Below are 15,485 nucleotides of genomic sequence, written 5' to 3'. Positions count from 1 at the left end.
TAACACTGATCACAGGAAACACATTAACACTAATCACAGGACACAGATTAACACTGATCACAGAACTGAAATTAACACTGATCACAGGAAACACATTAACACTTATCACAGGACACAGATTAACACGGATCACAGGACAGATTAACACTGATTCCAGAACACAGATTAAAACTGATCAATGCATCTCCATGAAATATGCATGTATCTTTGTAAATAACTGTAAAACATGTTCAATGTAACCACAGCCTCTTGAGAATTAAATCTTCCATAAAAGTTAAAGTTCAAAGGTACAATGTATTTATCAGTATGACACTAACTCAGCTCCCTGGGGAATCAAACCCATGACCCTGCAGTGCTCTACCTACACACAGAGAGATAGTTAAAAAGCTGCTGTAACTAAAATCTGGCATGATTCATAATTTGAACAAAACATCAGGATTGTGACTGTTTCCTTTAGGTCGGTTCATCTTAAACTGCAAATATGATAGTAGTCCCCCTTCACCTGTGTCTGGTGTTACTTCCTTGTGCCATGTGCTTTTGTTTTGGTTCCCTGTTCCTCCCTGTGTCTTATCTATAACACCTTCCACTACTTGTCCCCATCTGTCCCATTTGTCCCCTGTCAAGTCAAATTTATTTATATACAAGTTGTTTAACGAGCAAGGAAAATGGTTAAAATAGTTAGAATGGTTAGAATGGTTAGAAGGACCATGGCAAAGAAAAACCCCTTGGGCAGAATTAGGAAGAAACTCCTGAGGGAACTATCCTCTGTAGGAAACTCAACTAATACAGTCCATGTTTTAATAAACAATCCATGCTTTAAATCTAATAATAATAATAATAACAAGTGTATATATATTTCCCTAGTCTCTGTCTTATTTCTTGTTGGGGACTGTTGGTTTGTTGGTTATTAAATCAGTTTCCATTCTTATTACCCTGTTCTCCCATTTAAGTGCTCTAGTTAATTCAATGTATGTATCTGTCTGTGTGTGTGTGTGTGTGTGTGTGTGTGGGTGTGTGTGTGTGTGTGTGTGTGCGTGTGTGCATGCATGGTTGTGCTCTAGATGATTCTATGCATCGCTGTCTTTTTAGTTTTTAGTAGTATGTTTGTCTTCACGTTTCCATTGTTCAGCCACCTTCAGTGTTTCTGCATTCCTAACCATTTTAATAATTTTTACTTCTCTAAATGTCAGTCCTGCCTGCATCCTGCCTCTGTGCTTCCTGTGACAGTGTTAGTGTGTGTGTGTGTGTGTGTGTGTGTGTGTGTGTGTGTGTGTGTGTATGTATGTATGTATGTATGTGTGTCTGTGTGTGTATGTATGTGTGTGTATTTATATATGCGTGTATTTCCGTGTATGTGTATTTCTACATGTATGTGTGTGTGTGTATTTCTATATGTATGTGAGTGTGTGTGTGTGTGTGTGTGTATTTGTATATGTGTGTGCATGTGTGTATTTGGTTACGTGTGTATTTCTATGTGTGTGTGTGTGTGTGTGTGTGTGTGTGTATTTGGTTATGTGTGTATCTCTATATGTGTGTGTGTGTGTGTGTATCTCTATATGTGTGTGTGTGTACTTTAGTAGGGACTCCAGCAGAATCTTTGCTTGTTGCTTTATTTCTTCTTTCCTCAGGTTTCTGTGCAGGCATCTCCTCAGATGCCTCTCCTCGTCTGCTGTTCTTATCCTGATTGGGGCTTTCAAATAACAGCCTGCGTGGTTTGGTTGGGGTCCTTCTGCTGCTGTCAGACCTTGACAGCTGTGAGATTTTCTCAGGCAGCAGAGTGGTCAGCTCAGGAGGGGGGTCCTCCACAGATACCCGACGAGCAACAAGAGATGATGGAAGCACTGCTGTGACCACACGCATCACACGCAGTGGGGAGGGCTGGCTATCTGCAGGACATGACTGCTCTTTCAGGTGTGAGCTTGTACTCGTCTGATTGGCCAGATTCTCCTTATGTTTCCTTTTATTGGTTAGCTTCGCCTGGTCATGATTCAGCTTCCTTTCGCTTTTCTCTGCTTCAATTGTCATCCCCTTCTGATGAGGACAGAGATGCAGACAGAGAGAGGGAGCAAGAAAGAGGAACAGAGAGTGATAGAGAGAAAGAGAGGGAGAGAATGACAGATAGAAAGGAAAAATGGGAGAAAGGCAGACAGACTTTTGTTTCTGTATGAAAGTTTCTGCAGCGAAATGGGCTAATATAAGACACAGTCACCCTGGTGCCGGTGCCACTGAGACTGCGTGAAGTTCCAGCATACAGAGTACAAAAATAAATCCACCACACGATGACACATTTGCTGGAGCTTTGGGCAAGGTGGTAGGACTCACACACACAAACATAAACACACGCACACTCACACACATGCATGCATGCACACTCATACACATGCGTGCACATACTAAAGTGCAAATGAGACACTATTGAATTACTGTTTTTCTGATCAAGAAAACAGGTGTATATCACATACATCACACAAATGCCCACCTGGAAGACATGGAACAAGGGTAGAGTGTAGACAGATGGTTGGAGTGGACAGAGAAGGGTGGAGAGAGATGCGTGGGGTGTGTGTGTTATAAATGGAGAGGGTGAGGGAGAGGCTGATCTTTAATCCAGCAGCAACCTGGTCTTATCAAGGTGAGAAGTGCAATTTGCACACACCAAGTCACCTGTAAATAACATACATAATGCCAGTTTCTGAATGACTGTGATAAAAGTGTTTTTATTTACCTTTATAGAAAGGTCAGACTCCATCCACCCATAGACTGACTGAGATTCTGGGAAGAAGGGATAGACAGAGAGAGAGAGAGAGAATGCTTTGTTACTGTTCTATAAACTCAGACAGAGATATATATTTATGCACAAACACAGAAACTCCTTCCACATTTTACACCCACTCATACATATACATATAGAAATACACACACACACACACACACACACACACACACACACACACACACACACACACACACAGCTTTGGAACCTGATGGGTTTGTTTCTCTGTGAAAAGAAGGTTGTCTGGAACTGTGGTTCAGTGTGTTCAATGGATTGGTGCCAAATGCAATCTGAGAAGAAAAAAAAAGAATGAGTGAGACAGAACTAGAGTGAGACAGAACTAGAGTGAGACAGAATGAGAGTGAGACAGAAATAGAGTAAGACAGAATGAGAGTAAGACAGAAATAGAGTAAGACAGAATGAGAGTAAGACCGAATGAGAGTGAGACAGAAATAGAGTAAGACAGAATGAGAGTAAGACAGAAATAGAGTAAGACAGAATGAGAGTAAGACCGAATGAGAGTGAGACAGAAATAGAGTAAGACAGAATGAGAGTAAGACCGAATGAGAGTGAGACAGAAATAGAGTAAGACCGAATGAGAGTAAGACCGAATGAGAGTGAGACAGAAATAGAGCAAGATAGAATGAGAGTAAGACCGAATGAGAGTGAGACAGAATGAGAGTAAGACAGAATGAGAGTAAGACCGAATGAGAGTGAGACAGAAATAGAGTAAGACAGAATGAGAGTAAGACAGCTCTAGATGAGGATCTGATGAAAAAGACAGTTCCTTGACATTTTAGTAGCAAAGTTTAACTGGTAAAATAACACTGTTTTTTCTCACATTCACATTCATTTTATCCATGAAATGTGTAATCTACATCAGTGTGAATCTGAATATTAAAAACAAAAAGCCAAAAACACACAAAAATAAAAACATACATAAACAGAATAAATATACTTGCTGCCTTGAGCTCCTCTCTAAGAAAACTGGCCTCACTGTTCATAAAGTCGCCTATTCGGACCATATACTTAATTATAGGTCAGCTCTAAATACTGCCCACTCACACTTTATTTCTTCTGTTATTAATGGTCCCAGACATAAGCCCAAACACTCTTTTCCACTATTAAAAAGCTCCTTCAGCCTCTGTCATTTACTCCTTCTGCTAGTGTTGAACAAAGTGAAAGTTTTCTTAGATTCTTTAAAGAAAAAATAAGCAAAATTAACCAGAATTTTCCCTCTGCAAACCCTACATCCGATTACTCGTTTAACTGCCAACTTGAGCCTACCCCCTCTCCTCTTCTTAAGAAGTGTTCTTCTGCTAATTCTGCCCCCATCTGTCATCTCATGAATGCATCCTTTACTTCAGGTTAATGTTCCTTCAGGTATCAAACCCTCAGCTATCACTCTTAAACCTGGACTGAATGCTGCACTTCTTGAAAATTACCAGCATATTTCCAATCTCCCTCTCACATGTACTGATTATGCACACCTGTTGTCTATTGTCTCTCTTACCCACTCTCCTATTTAAGCTCCCCTCCCTCGCACTCTGTTTGCGAAGTACTGCTGCTCTCATGTGTCAGATCCAGCCTTTCCTCTACGTGTTGGTCTTCCTGGTTTCTGAACTCTTCTCCTGCTTGACTCCTGGACTCCCCCCGGACTCTGCTCCTGACCTAGACTACCTGGTAACTCCCACATGCCAAGCTTGCAATGTTCAGGGCCCAGAAATCTCACCCTTCAGTCCCTACCTACCCCATAAACAAATAAAACCTCTTGCAATTGGATCCTCTCTTTCTTGTGTTTGTGCATAACAATGCCCTTTCTGGCCAAGGTATTAGGAAAGGTTGTGGCCTCTCAACTGCAATCTTTCTTAAATACACAGGCTCTATTTGAACATTTCCAGTCTGGTTTCCTTCCTACACACAGCACTGAGACAGCCCTGAGACAGCACTGAAACAGTCCTGAGACAGCACTGAGACAGCATTGAAACAGCACTCTTACATGTTCTCAATTATCTCCTTCTCTCTACTGAATCTGGCGACCTACCTATTCTGCTTCTAGATTTATATGCCGCCTCTGACACAATTAACCATAACATACTCATCGCCTGCCTTGGAACATTGGAATTACTAATCCAGTTTGTGAATGGTCCACCTCCTATATTTCTAATAGATCACATTTTGGTAAATCATCTTTGGTAAACACAATTTGCACACTGATACTGTCACTCAAGATGTTCCCCAGGGATCAGTCCTTGGTCCTCTTCTGTTCATTATCTATATACTACCCCTTGGTCAGATTATCCACAGGCATGGTCTCCATTTCCACTATAATGCTGATGACACTCAGATTTATATGAACACCAAGGCTAATACTACCCTATCACCTCCTGCTTTACTCTCTTGTATCCAACATCTCAAACATGAACATAAACTTCCTAAAACTAAATCCAGACAAAACAGAAGTTCTACTTATTGGTTCTAAAAAAATTGGTTAAAAATCTAAAATTTCTCTGATTTTAAATTCAATCTGGATGGTGTCTTGGTCAGATCATCTGCAGTTAGGAACCTTAGTGTGCTCTTTGACTTATCACTCTCTTTTTAACCCCACGCCAAGTCACTGGTTAAAAATGCCTTGTTTCATCTCCGTAATATTGCTAGACTTAGGACTCTCCAAAGACGCTTGGACTCTGGTTCACACTTTCATCCAGTCTAGATTACTGTAACTCTCTCTTCATTGGCGTCACAAACAAAACCATTCACTCAATATGTTCAAAATTCAGCTGCAAGAATTCATCCCTATTTTATAACAGTTACACTGTCTCCCCATCCCTTAATGCATTCAGTATAAACTCCTGTTTACATACAAAGCTCTCCATGGACTTGCACCTCCCTACCAAGCTGAACTCTTTGACTCATACTGCTCCACCCATACACTTCAGTCTTCTGATGCTGAACTCTTTGACTCATACTGCTCCACCTGTACACTTCAGTCTTCTGATGCTGAACTCTTTTACTTATACTGCCCGTACACTTCTGTCCTCTGATGCAGGTCTCCTCTCCATCCCCAAGTTTAGACTTGAGGCAGTTCTTTTATCTTTTAGTGTCATGGCTCCAAATCTCTGGAACACTCCACTTCAATCTCTCCATCTCTGGGCTTCACTTTTTTCACCTTTTTTCTGTTAATAGTTGTTAATTAAAGTGTTCAATGTGTTAATGTGTTTTCTATAATTTTTCTCTCGATCTGTATTATTGTTATTATTCGTAGTAGTAGTTACATTTATATAGCACCTTTCTTGAACCAAAGGATGTATTACAGACTGATATCTGGTTTTACAACACTCACACACCACACACCTTGTGTCCTTGAGTTTGAGAAAGGCGCTATATAAATTAAACTTATTATTATTATTATTATTATTATTATTAAATTTCCAACTAAATATATATAACATTCAGTTTGACAGTCACATCCTAGCTAGTCATCCTATCTAGGGTTGTTTCTCCACACTGCTCTTCTGTGACCCTCCATTAAAAGAGGAGCTTGACTTTTGTTTGGACTTTGTCAGAAGTTGTAAACAGGAAGCATCAGAGCTCAGTGACTCTTGCTGCCCTTGCTTTTACTATCATGTCTAACCTTCCTCACCCTGACACTTTTCTTTCTCTCTCCCGGGATACAGCTACTGATACTTTCCTCTGTACACACTCCTTGTCAATTAACCTTCTCAAATATAGACTACAAAAACTCATTACTTTCTGGTCTTCCTCTAAGAGCCATCAGACCTCTACAACTTGTTCAGAATGTAGCAGCATGGCTGGTCTTCAATCTTCCGAAGATCACATGTGTCACTCCACTGTTGCGCTCCCTTCTATTGGCTTCCAGTAGCTGCCTGCATGAGATTTGATGCTTGCCTACAAAGCCAAAAATGGACCAGCCCCACCTACATGATGTCAATGGTCAAAGCCCAATCTGTACCTCAAGAAAATCGAATCTCAAGTACAGCTCAGCTTGAAATAACATGCTTTGTGTCTCATGGAAGACAAGCATTGAAACTATTCTCTGTCCTGGCTCCTAGATGGTATCATTAGGTATCATTGATTCCTGTATTTAGCATTATTCTAGTTCAACAGTATCCTTGACTTTAACTTTAAATGGAGAGGATCCACATCCAATCTATGTAGACTTTCCACTGGTGTCCCCCAGGGCTCAGTATTAGGCCCCCTTCTCTTCTCTTTGTATACTCGTTCTCTTGGTGATGTAATATCATCTCATGGCTACTCCTACCACTGCTATGTTGATGACACCCAATAATTTTATTCTTTTCCACCCTCTGACACGCAGGTCTCCTGGTGTATCTCAACCTGTTTGACTGACTTTGAGTCATGGATGACAGCCCACCACTTGAAGTTCAATCATAGTAAAACAGAGCTTCTGAACATCCCATGAACTCCCAGCCCTTACCATGACCTCACAGTTTCTTTCGAGAACTCCCTGGTATCACCATCCGAAGCTGCCCGTAGCCTGGGCATAACTTTGGACAACCAGTTGTTGTTCTCAACTTATGTTTCAAATCTAACCCGGTCTTGCAGATTTCTTCTTTATAACATATGAAGGATTCAGCCCTTTTTTCTCACAGGAAGCTGCCCAGGTGCTAGTGCAGTCTTTTGTAATCTCAAAGCTAGACTACTGAAACTTGCTACTTGCTGGTCTTCCTCTAAGAGTCATCAGACCTCTACAAAGAAATGCAGCAGCATGACTGGTCTTCAATCTTCTGTAGTTCACACACATCACTCCACTGCTACACTCCCTTCATTGGCTTCCAGTAGCTGCACGCATCAGATTTAAAACCTTGATTCTTGCCTACAAAGCAAAAAAATGGACCAGCTCCTCCATACATAATGTCAGTGGTCAAAGCCTGATCTGTACTTTGAGTACTTCAAACCTCAAGTATGGCTTGGCTTGCAATACCATGCTTCCAGTCTCATGGACAACAAGTATTGAGACTATTCTCTGTCCTGGCTCCTAGATGCTGGAACTAACTTCCGCCTGCTGTCTGGGCAGCAGAGTCCTTTGCAGTTTTCAAATGCAGACTGAAGACCCGCCTATTGGTGGAATATTTAAATGACTACTGACCCTGCTCCTATGTTGACTAACTGAAACTAGTACTTATTGTAGGGTATTGTTGATTGCACTGATGTTGACTGCGCCTTTGTTGACTAACTGAAACTCTAGTACTTTTTGTTTATTGCACTAATTGTTGTTTGAGATAAAGCTCATGTATTTTGCACTTATAGGCATCAGCATTGATCCTTGAATTCAACAGTATTCGAGTTCATTGGTATTTTAGACTCTAACCTACTGTACCGGTTAGAATGTATTGTATGAGTACATGACAAAGCACTTTTCTAAGTAGCTCTGGGTAAGAGCGTTTGCTAAATGTTCAAAGTATAAAATGTAAATATCAACCTCTTCTCCTAAAACTTTTAAACACTTAAAATCTCAGTGGAAAAAGCAAGATAAAGAGAGATACAAAAAGAGTGGGAAAGAGAGAAGGAGCCAGAAGCCAGAAGGAGACAGAGAGATAGAGGGTAGGAGAGAGTTAGAGGGAGATAGAGAAGCTTCCACTATGCTGAATGACATTTCTCTCCTTTCACTCACCTTGTGACAAGGCTTTACCCAGTCAGGTCTCTGATCTGTACTGTGATTGGCGCTCTGCAGCTCATAAGGTAAAGGTGGGCGGGAAGGTGGTTCTGACTCCTCTCCCTTAAGCATATGAAATAAGTAAGTCACCACATGCCACAATGCATAAAGTTTAATATACATAGTACTACACCCTCCCATCACATCTATATAACAGCTATAATGCTTTCTAAACATATAGCACATTAGTATACCTATACGATACTACCCCATAACACACTGATAACCAACAGACACCCATCTAGTAGCATGTTGGACCTCATCTGGCCTCCCGAAACTGCAGCAGTTCATCATGGCATAGATTCCATTAGGTGTTGAAATGTACTCTGACACCTGACAAAACTAATCAATCTACAGGAAGGTTGGCCCGTGCAGACTTCTCACAGTGTTCTACCTTGTCCTAGAGATGCTCTATAGGATTAAGATCTGAGAACTATGAAGGCCAGAGAAGGAAGGAAAACTTGCCATCATGTTCTTAGAACCAATCCATGATTACACGACCCTTATGTCGTGGTAAACAGCTGCTATAAAGGGATGAACTTGATTGGCCACAATGCTCAGGTACGTCCTTCTGTCCAAACATCCATCCACAGGTATCAGAGGATTCAGGTTGTGTTAACAAAACATTCCTCACAACATAACTCCACCTCCTCCTCTACCAGCCTGAACTGTTGACCCCTGACAGGAAGGGCTCATCAATTCATGCTGCTTGTGCCAAATTGTGACCCTCCCATCAGCATGGTGGTTGCAACAGAAATCTGGATTTATCTGACCAGGTGATGTCTCTCCACTATTCAGTGATCCAGTTTTTGCCCACTGGAGTACTGCCTTTCTGTTTCCCTTACACAGTAATGTAATTCAAATGGTCCTCTGCTGTTATAGCCCATCCATGCTAAGGAACAATGAGTTGTGCATTCAGACACATTAGTTTATGTTTATGGCATTTAGCTGATGTTTTTATCCAAAGCAACTTACAAGAGTGGCGACAGATACAGGCTATGGAATGGAGCAACTGTCAGCCACCTCCTGTACATGGATGACATCAAGATGTATTCCAGAAGTGAACGAGACATCAACTCACTAATCCATCTCACCAGGATATCATTCGAACTGGATAAGTAAGGGCTGGAAGTTCCAAGGTCTAAGTGGGATGGGATATACCCCCAAAGGTGGTGGAAAATGACCATGCTATGATTTTGGATTTGCAGATACAGACAGACAAGATGGTAAAGACTGGACATAGTAGTGATGGACAAACAGCAGAAGAGGGCCATAGTGACACATGTGGCGATTCTGGGCCATAGCAACATCAGGAAAAAGGAAAACAAAAAGCTCAAGAAATTCCAAGGGCTGAGAGAAGAGCTGGGAAAGATGTGGAGGGTGAAGGCAACTGTGGTTCCCTTAGTAACCAGAGCACTAGGGGCTGTGACCCCCACACTGGAAGAATGACTCAAGCAGATCCCAGGAACAACATCCAAGATCTCGATCCAGAAAAGTGCAGTCCTGGGAACAGATAAGATACTATGCAGGACTCTCAAGCTCCCAGACCTCTGGTAGAAGACATGAGCTGGAAGGAAAAAGAGACTGCCTGGAGGGTGAGGGGGGAATTTATATATATCCATATCCATTGCTCTCACAGCCTCTGCATATACCCCTTCACACTGGAGTTGCTTGCATGGTAGCACTCCAACAGTTCTCTATTCTTCACTCTCATCACATGCATACAGGCACACCTACATAAACACATGCATGCACACATACATAGGTACAGTAGATGTGTGGTATGTGTTATGGAGGTGGCAGATATGGTATGTCTATACCATTTCTCCTTCTCACCCAGCACACCTACCACAAGTCCTATGTATGTATCCATACCATAACTGACAAGTCAAACCCCAAGCAACTTACTGAGTACTGGATGTTCTCCATAGGATGGACTGGAGAGTTCTGGAGAGGAGGGGAGAGAACTGAGAGAGAAAGAGAAAGATCTCTATAAATGTATGTTGGATATACCTACATTGGGTAGTCCAATGTTGATAAATATCTTTGTTGGTTAGACGTATGTAGGTTAAATATGTGGTGCATACATCTATGTGGGCAAACTCCATTTGTTAACCCAGAGACCTCTCCACAGAATTCTCTACACCCACCCACAGAGCTCTCCACAGACCTCTCTACACCCACCCACAGACCTCTCCACAGAATTCTCTACATCCACCCACAGACCTCTCCACAGAATTCTCTACACCCACCCACAGAGCTCTCCACATACCTCTCTACACCCACTCACAGACCTCTCCACATACCTCTCTACACCCACCCACAGACCTCTCCGCAGACTTCTCTACACCCACCCACAGACCTCTCCGCAGACCTCTCTACACCCACCACAAACCTCTCTACACCCACCCACAGACCTCTCCACATCCACCCACAGACCTCTCCACAGACCTCTCTACACCTTCCTACAGACCTCTCTACACCCACCAACCCACAGACCTCTCCACAGATCTCATCACAGACCTCTCTACACCCACCCACAGACCTCTCTACACCCACCCAGCATGGCCCTGAAATGACTTCTATTGGCCTTCAGTCCACAGAGAATATCCTCCATCATCCAGAGCTGTCGCTGTGCTTGGGAACGTTCCTGTGTGGAAAGGGAGAGAGAGAGGGAGAATAAAAAAATACATATACAGAATATATCACATGCAAAGTTCAATTTCACCAAACCTATACGTTATACACACCTATACCCCCATAACACACCTGTACTATACCCATACCATAACTATCGCCCCATTACACACCTGTACTATACCCATACCATAACTATCACCCCATTACACACCTGTACTATACCCATACCATAACTATCACCCCATTACACAGCTGTACTATACCAATACCATAACTATCACCCCATTACACACCTGTAATATACCCATACCATAACTATCGCCCCATAACACACCTGTACTATACCCATACCATAACTATCACCCCATTACACAGCTGTACTATACCAATACCATAACTATCACCCCATAACACACCTGTACTATACCCATACCATAACTATCGCCCCATTACACACCTGTACTATACCCATACCATAACTATCACCCCATTACACACCTGTACTATACCCATACCATAACTATCACCCCATTACACAGCTGTACTATACCAATACCATAACTATCGCCCCATTACACACCTGTACTATACCCATACCATAACTATCACCCCATTACACACCTGTACTATACCCATACCATAACTATCACCCCATTACACAGCTGTACTATACCAATACCATAACTATCACCCCATTACACACCTGTACTATACCCATACCATAACTATCGCCCCATTACACACCTGTACTATACCCATACCATAACTATCACCCCATTACACACCTGTACTATACCCATACCATAACTATCACCCCATTACACAGCTGTACTATACCAATACCATAACTATCACCCCATTACACACCTGTAATATACCCATACCATAACTATCGCCCCATAACAAACCTGTACTATACCCATACCATAACTATCACCCCATTACACAGCTGTACTATACCAATACCATAACTATCACCCCATAACACACCTGTACTATACCCATACCATAACTATCGCCCCATTACACACCTGTACTATACCCATACCATAACTATCACCCCATTACACACCTGTACTATACCCATACCATAACTATCACCCCATTACACACCTGTACTATACCCATACCATAACTATCACCCCATTACACAGCTGTACTATACCAATACCATAACTATCACCCCATTACACACCTGTACTATACCCATACCATAACTATCGCCCCATTACACACCTGTACTATACCCATACCATAACTATCACCCCATTACACACCTGTACTATACCCATACCATAACTATCACCCCATTACACACCTGTAATATACCCATACCATAACTATCGCCCCATAACACACCTGTACTATACCCATACCATAACGATGTTACCTGTGAAAGTCCAAAATGGCAAATGTGCTGGAGATGAGAATGGAACACACACAGCTCGCTCTCCATCCTCTCATAGTCCACCCAAACTCGCTCCATCTCCTGAAGACGGAGAAAATGATCACAGAGGACAGAGGGATTTGAGAAATGTCTCTCACACAAACCAAATCCATTTTTATTATGTTACATGTACACAGAGTGAAAACTACTGTGCTAACATTCCTTACTCTTTACTCCTTACACACTGAAGTGTACCAGTGACACACACGGCACATACGCGTGATACACACGATTGCATCAGTGATACACACGATACACACACTACTGTACCAATGACATATATAACACTGTACCAGTGACACACACATATGGCTGTATCAATAACACACATAACACTGTACAAGTGACACATATATGACTAGCAGTGAAACACACATGAAAAACCAAAGACACACCTATGACTGTACCAATGACACTTGACTGTACCAGTGAAACAAATATGACTGTACCAGTGAAACATCACACATTCTGGCCCTGATGGTGATCAACTCATCCTGTAGCAAAGCTTTCTGGGAAACTTCCTGTTCTTCCAGCTGCCAATCATCCAGCTGAAGATGAGTCATCTCCAAGGCAAATTGAGCACGCTCCTACACACACAGGCAGGAACTGACACTGACCATGGTTCTGACATGGACTAACAAGTACTGACACACTTGATGGTTCTATAACACTAGACTGAGCTTAAGTTCTGACACTGAGGAGGATTCTGTAACATTGGATAACAAATGGTGATTTGTTGTCCTCTGCGTATCAGTCTCTGTATTATGGTTAGGGCTAACCCTGTATCTGATCTCTAGGGTTAGGGCTAACCCTGTATCTGATCTCTAGGGTTAGGGCTAACCTTGTATCTGATCTCTAGGGTTAGGGTTAACCCTGTATCTGATCTCTAGGGTAAGGGCTAACCCTGTATCTGATCTCTAGGGTTAGGGTTAACCCTGTATGTGGTCACTGGGGTTAGGGCTAACCCTGTATCTGATCTCTAGGGTTAGGGTTAACCCTGTATCTGGTCACTGGGGTTATGGCTAAGCATGTATCTGGACTCTAGGGTTATGGCTAACCCTATATCTTGTCTCTAGGTTTAGGCCTATCCCTGTATCTTGTCTCTGGGGTTATGGGTTATAGCTAACTCTGTATCTGGTCTCTGGGGTTATGGCTAACCATGTATATGGAATCTAGAGTTATGGTTAATCCTGTATCTTGTCTCTGAGGTTAGGGCTAACCCTGCATCTGGTCTCTAGGGTTAGGGCTAACCCTGTATCTGGTCTCTAGGGTTAGGGCTAACCCTAACCCTGTATATGGTCCTAGGGTAACATTCCGTGCTGCTGACAGTTTATCAGTACTACTGACTTTCTAACCCTAGTGCATCTGTCGGTATATCAGAATAATTTACATTCTAACCCTAAAGCACATGTTTGAAATAGGATTAAAGCTAACCCTAACCCTAACCCTAAGGTTAAAGATAGCCCTAACCCTAACCATAGATATAAAGTTAACCCTAACCCTAATTCTAGGGTTAAAGCTAACACTAACCCAGACTGTAAGACTAGCAAAGAGAGGAGGCATATGCAGAATGAAGTATCATCTGGTGGGGGGGGGGGGGTTGTATACGTGTATGTATGTATTTATATTTGTTTGTGTGTGTCAGGTGGGTGTTTATATATGCATGTGGGTCTGACCTTATCAGCTTGTAGGTGAGACATTTCTACTGAGAGTGTCTGCAGTAATTTATCACATCCACACAAACGAGTGAGGACCATCTGTAGAGACAGAAAGAGAGAGAGAGACAAAGAGAGAGGAGAGTTAGTAACCTAAACTCCACTAAAGCATACAAGTTAACAGCAGCCCCCACAGCAGAGTAAGAGAGTGTGTATATGTGTGTGTTTGTGTGTCTAAGTGTGTGTGTGTGAACGCATGCCCTTACATCCATGTCTGCTTGTAGTGCGATGAGTGTATGTATGTACTTATGTCTATGTTTGCCTAAAGTGTAATGTGTATATGTTTGTAAGTGTGTTCTTACGTCTGTGTCTGCCTGTATCTCTGTGTGTGTGTGTGTGTTTGCTCTTACGTCTGTGTCTGCCTGTAATGTGGTAAGTGTGGGTGTGTGTGTGTGTTCTTACATCTGTCTGCCTGTAATGTGGTGAGTGTGTGTGTGTGTGTGTGTGTGTTCTTACATCTGTGTCTGCCTGTAATGTGGTGAGTGTGGGTGTGTGTGTGTTCTTACGTCTGTCTCTGCCTTTAATGCGGCGAGTGTGTGTGTGTGCGTGCGTGAGTGTGTATGTGTTCTTACGTCTGTGTCTGCCTGTAACGCGGTGAGCGCCTGTGTCTCTCTCTCACACTGCACATGCTGAATGAAAATCAAAACAGGCCATTAGAGGAGATACAGGACATACTAACTCCAACCCTAACCTAACCCTAACCCTAACCTAACCCTAACCCTAACCCTAACCCTAACCCTAACCCTAACCTAACCCTAACCCTAACCCTAACCTAACCTAACCCTAACCTAACCTAACCCTAACCTAACCTAACCCAACCCTAACCTAACTCAACCCTAACCCTAACCTAACCTAAACTAATCCTATCCCTAACCTAACCCTAACCTAATTTAACCCTAACCATAACCCTAACCTAACACTAACGTAACTCAACCCTAATCCTAATTTAACCTAAACTAATCCTATCCCTAACCTAACCCTAACCTAACTGTAACCCAACCTAACCCTAAACCTAACCCAAACCTAACTCAACCCTAACCCAACCCTAACCTAACGTAAATTAATTCTATCCCTAATCTAACCCTAACCTAACTATAACACTAACCCTAACCTAACCCCAACCCAAACCTAACATAACTCAACCCTAACCCTAACGTAGCCTAAACTAATCCTATCCCTAACCTAACCCTAACCCAACCTAACCCTAACTTAACC

At 42.3% G+C, this 15,485-nt stretch overlaps 1 protein-coding gene across 12 annotated transcripts in view; it reads right to left on the bottom strand.

Annotated features, from left to right (window-relative positions):
• si:ch211-234p6.5 (pleckstrin homology domain-containing family A member 4) overlaps positions 1–15,485 on the bottom strand; it is a 39,189-nt gene that overhangs the window by 10,122 nt on the left and 13,582 nt on the right. For 10 of the 12 annotated variants that reach the window (XR_003411932.2, XM_027028696.2, XM_027028694.2 and 7 more), the window contains 10 exons: positions 14,843–14,899; positions 14,232–14,312; positions 13,005–13,142; positions 12,499–12,597; positions 11,028–11,118; positions 10,377–10,435; positions 8,427–8,531; positions 2,979–3,060; positions 2,723–2,769; positions 1,573–2,031 (listed from right to left, as the gene is read on the bottom strand). Coding sequence is in view for 11 of the 12 variants with exons in the window: in XM_027028696.2 (XP_026884497.2) it covers positions 1,573–2,031; positions 2,723–2,769; positions 2,979–3,060; positions 8,427–8,531; positions 10,377–10,435; positions 11,028–11,118; positions 12,499–12,597; positions 13,005–13,142; positions 14,232–14,312; positions 14,843–14,899 (1,218 nt within the window). In the remaining variant the exon portion in view is untranslated. The remainder of the gene's footprint in view (positions 1–1,572; positions 2,032–2,722; positions 2,770–2,978; positions 3,061–8,426; positions 8,532–10,376; positions 10,436–11,027; positions 11,119–12,498; positions 12,598–13,004; positions 13,143–14,231; positions 14,313–14,842; positions 14,900–15,485) is intronic. The other 2 variants (XM_027028688.2, XM_027028690.2) reach the window with 2 other exon arrangements.

The sequence above is a fragment of the Electrophorus electricus genome, chromosome 10 (assembly GCF_013358815.1).
Source record: "Electrophorus electricus isolate fEleEle1 chromosome 10, fEleEle1.pri, whole genome shotgun sequence".
Taxonomy (NCBI): domain Eukaryota; kingdom Metazoa; phylum Chordata; class Actinopteri; order Gymnotiformes; family Gymnotidae; genus Electrophorus; species Electrophorus electricus.
This window is presented reverse-complemented; position numbering and strand designations above follow the sequence as displayed.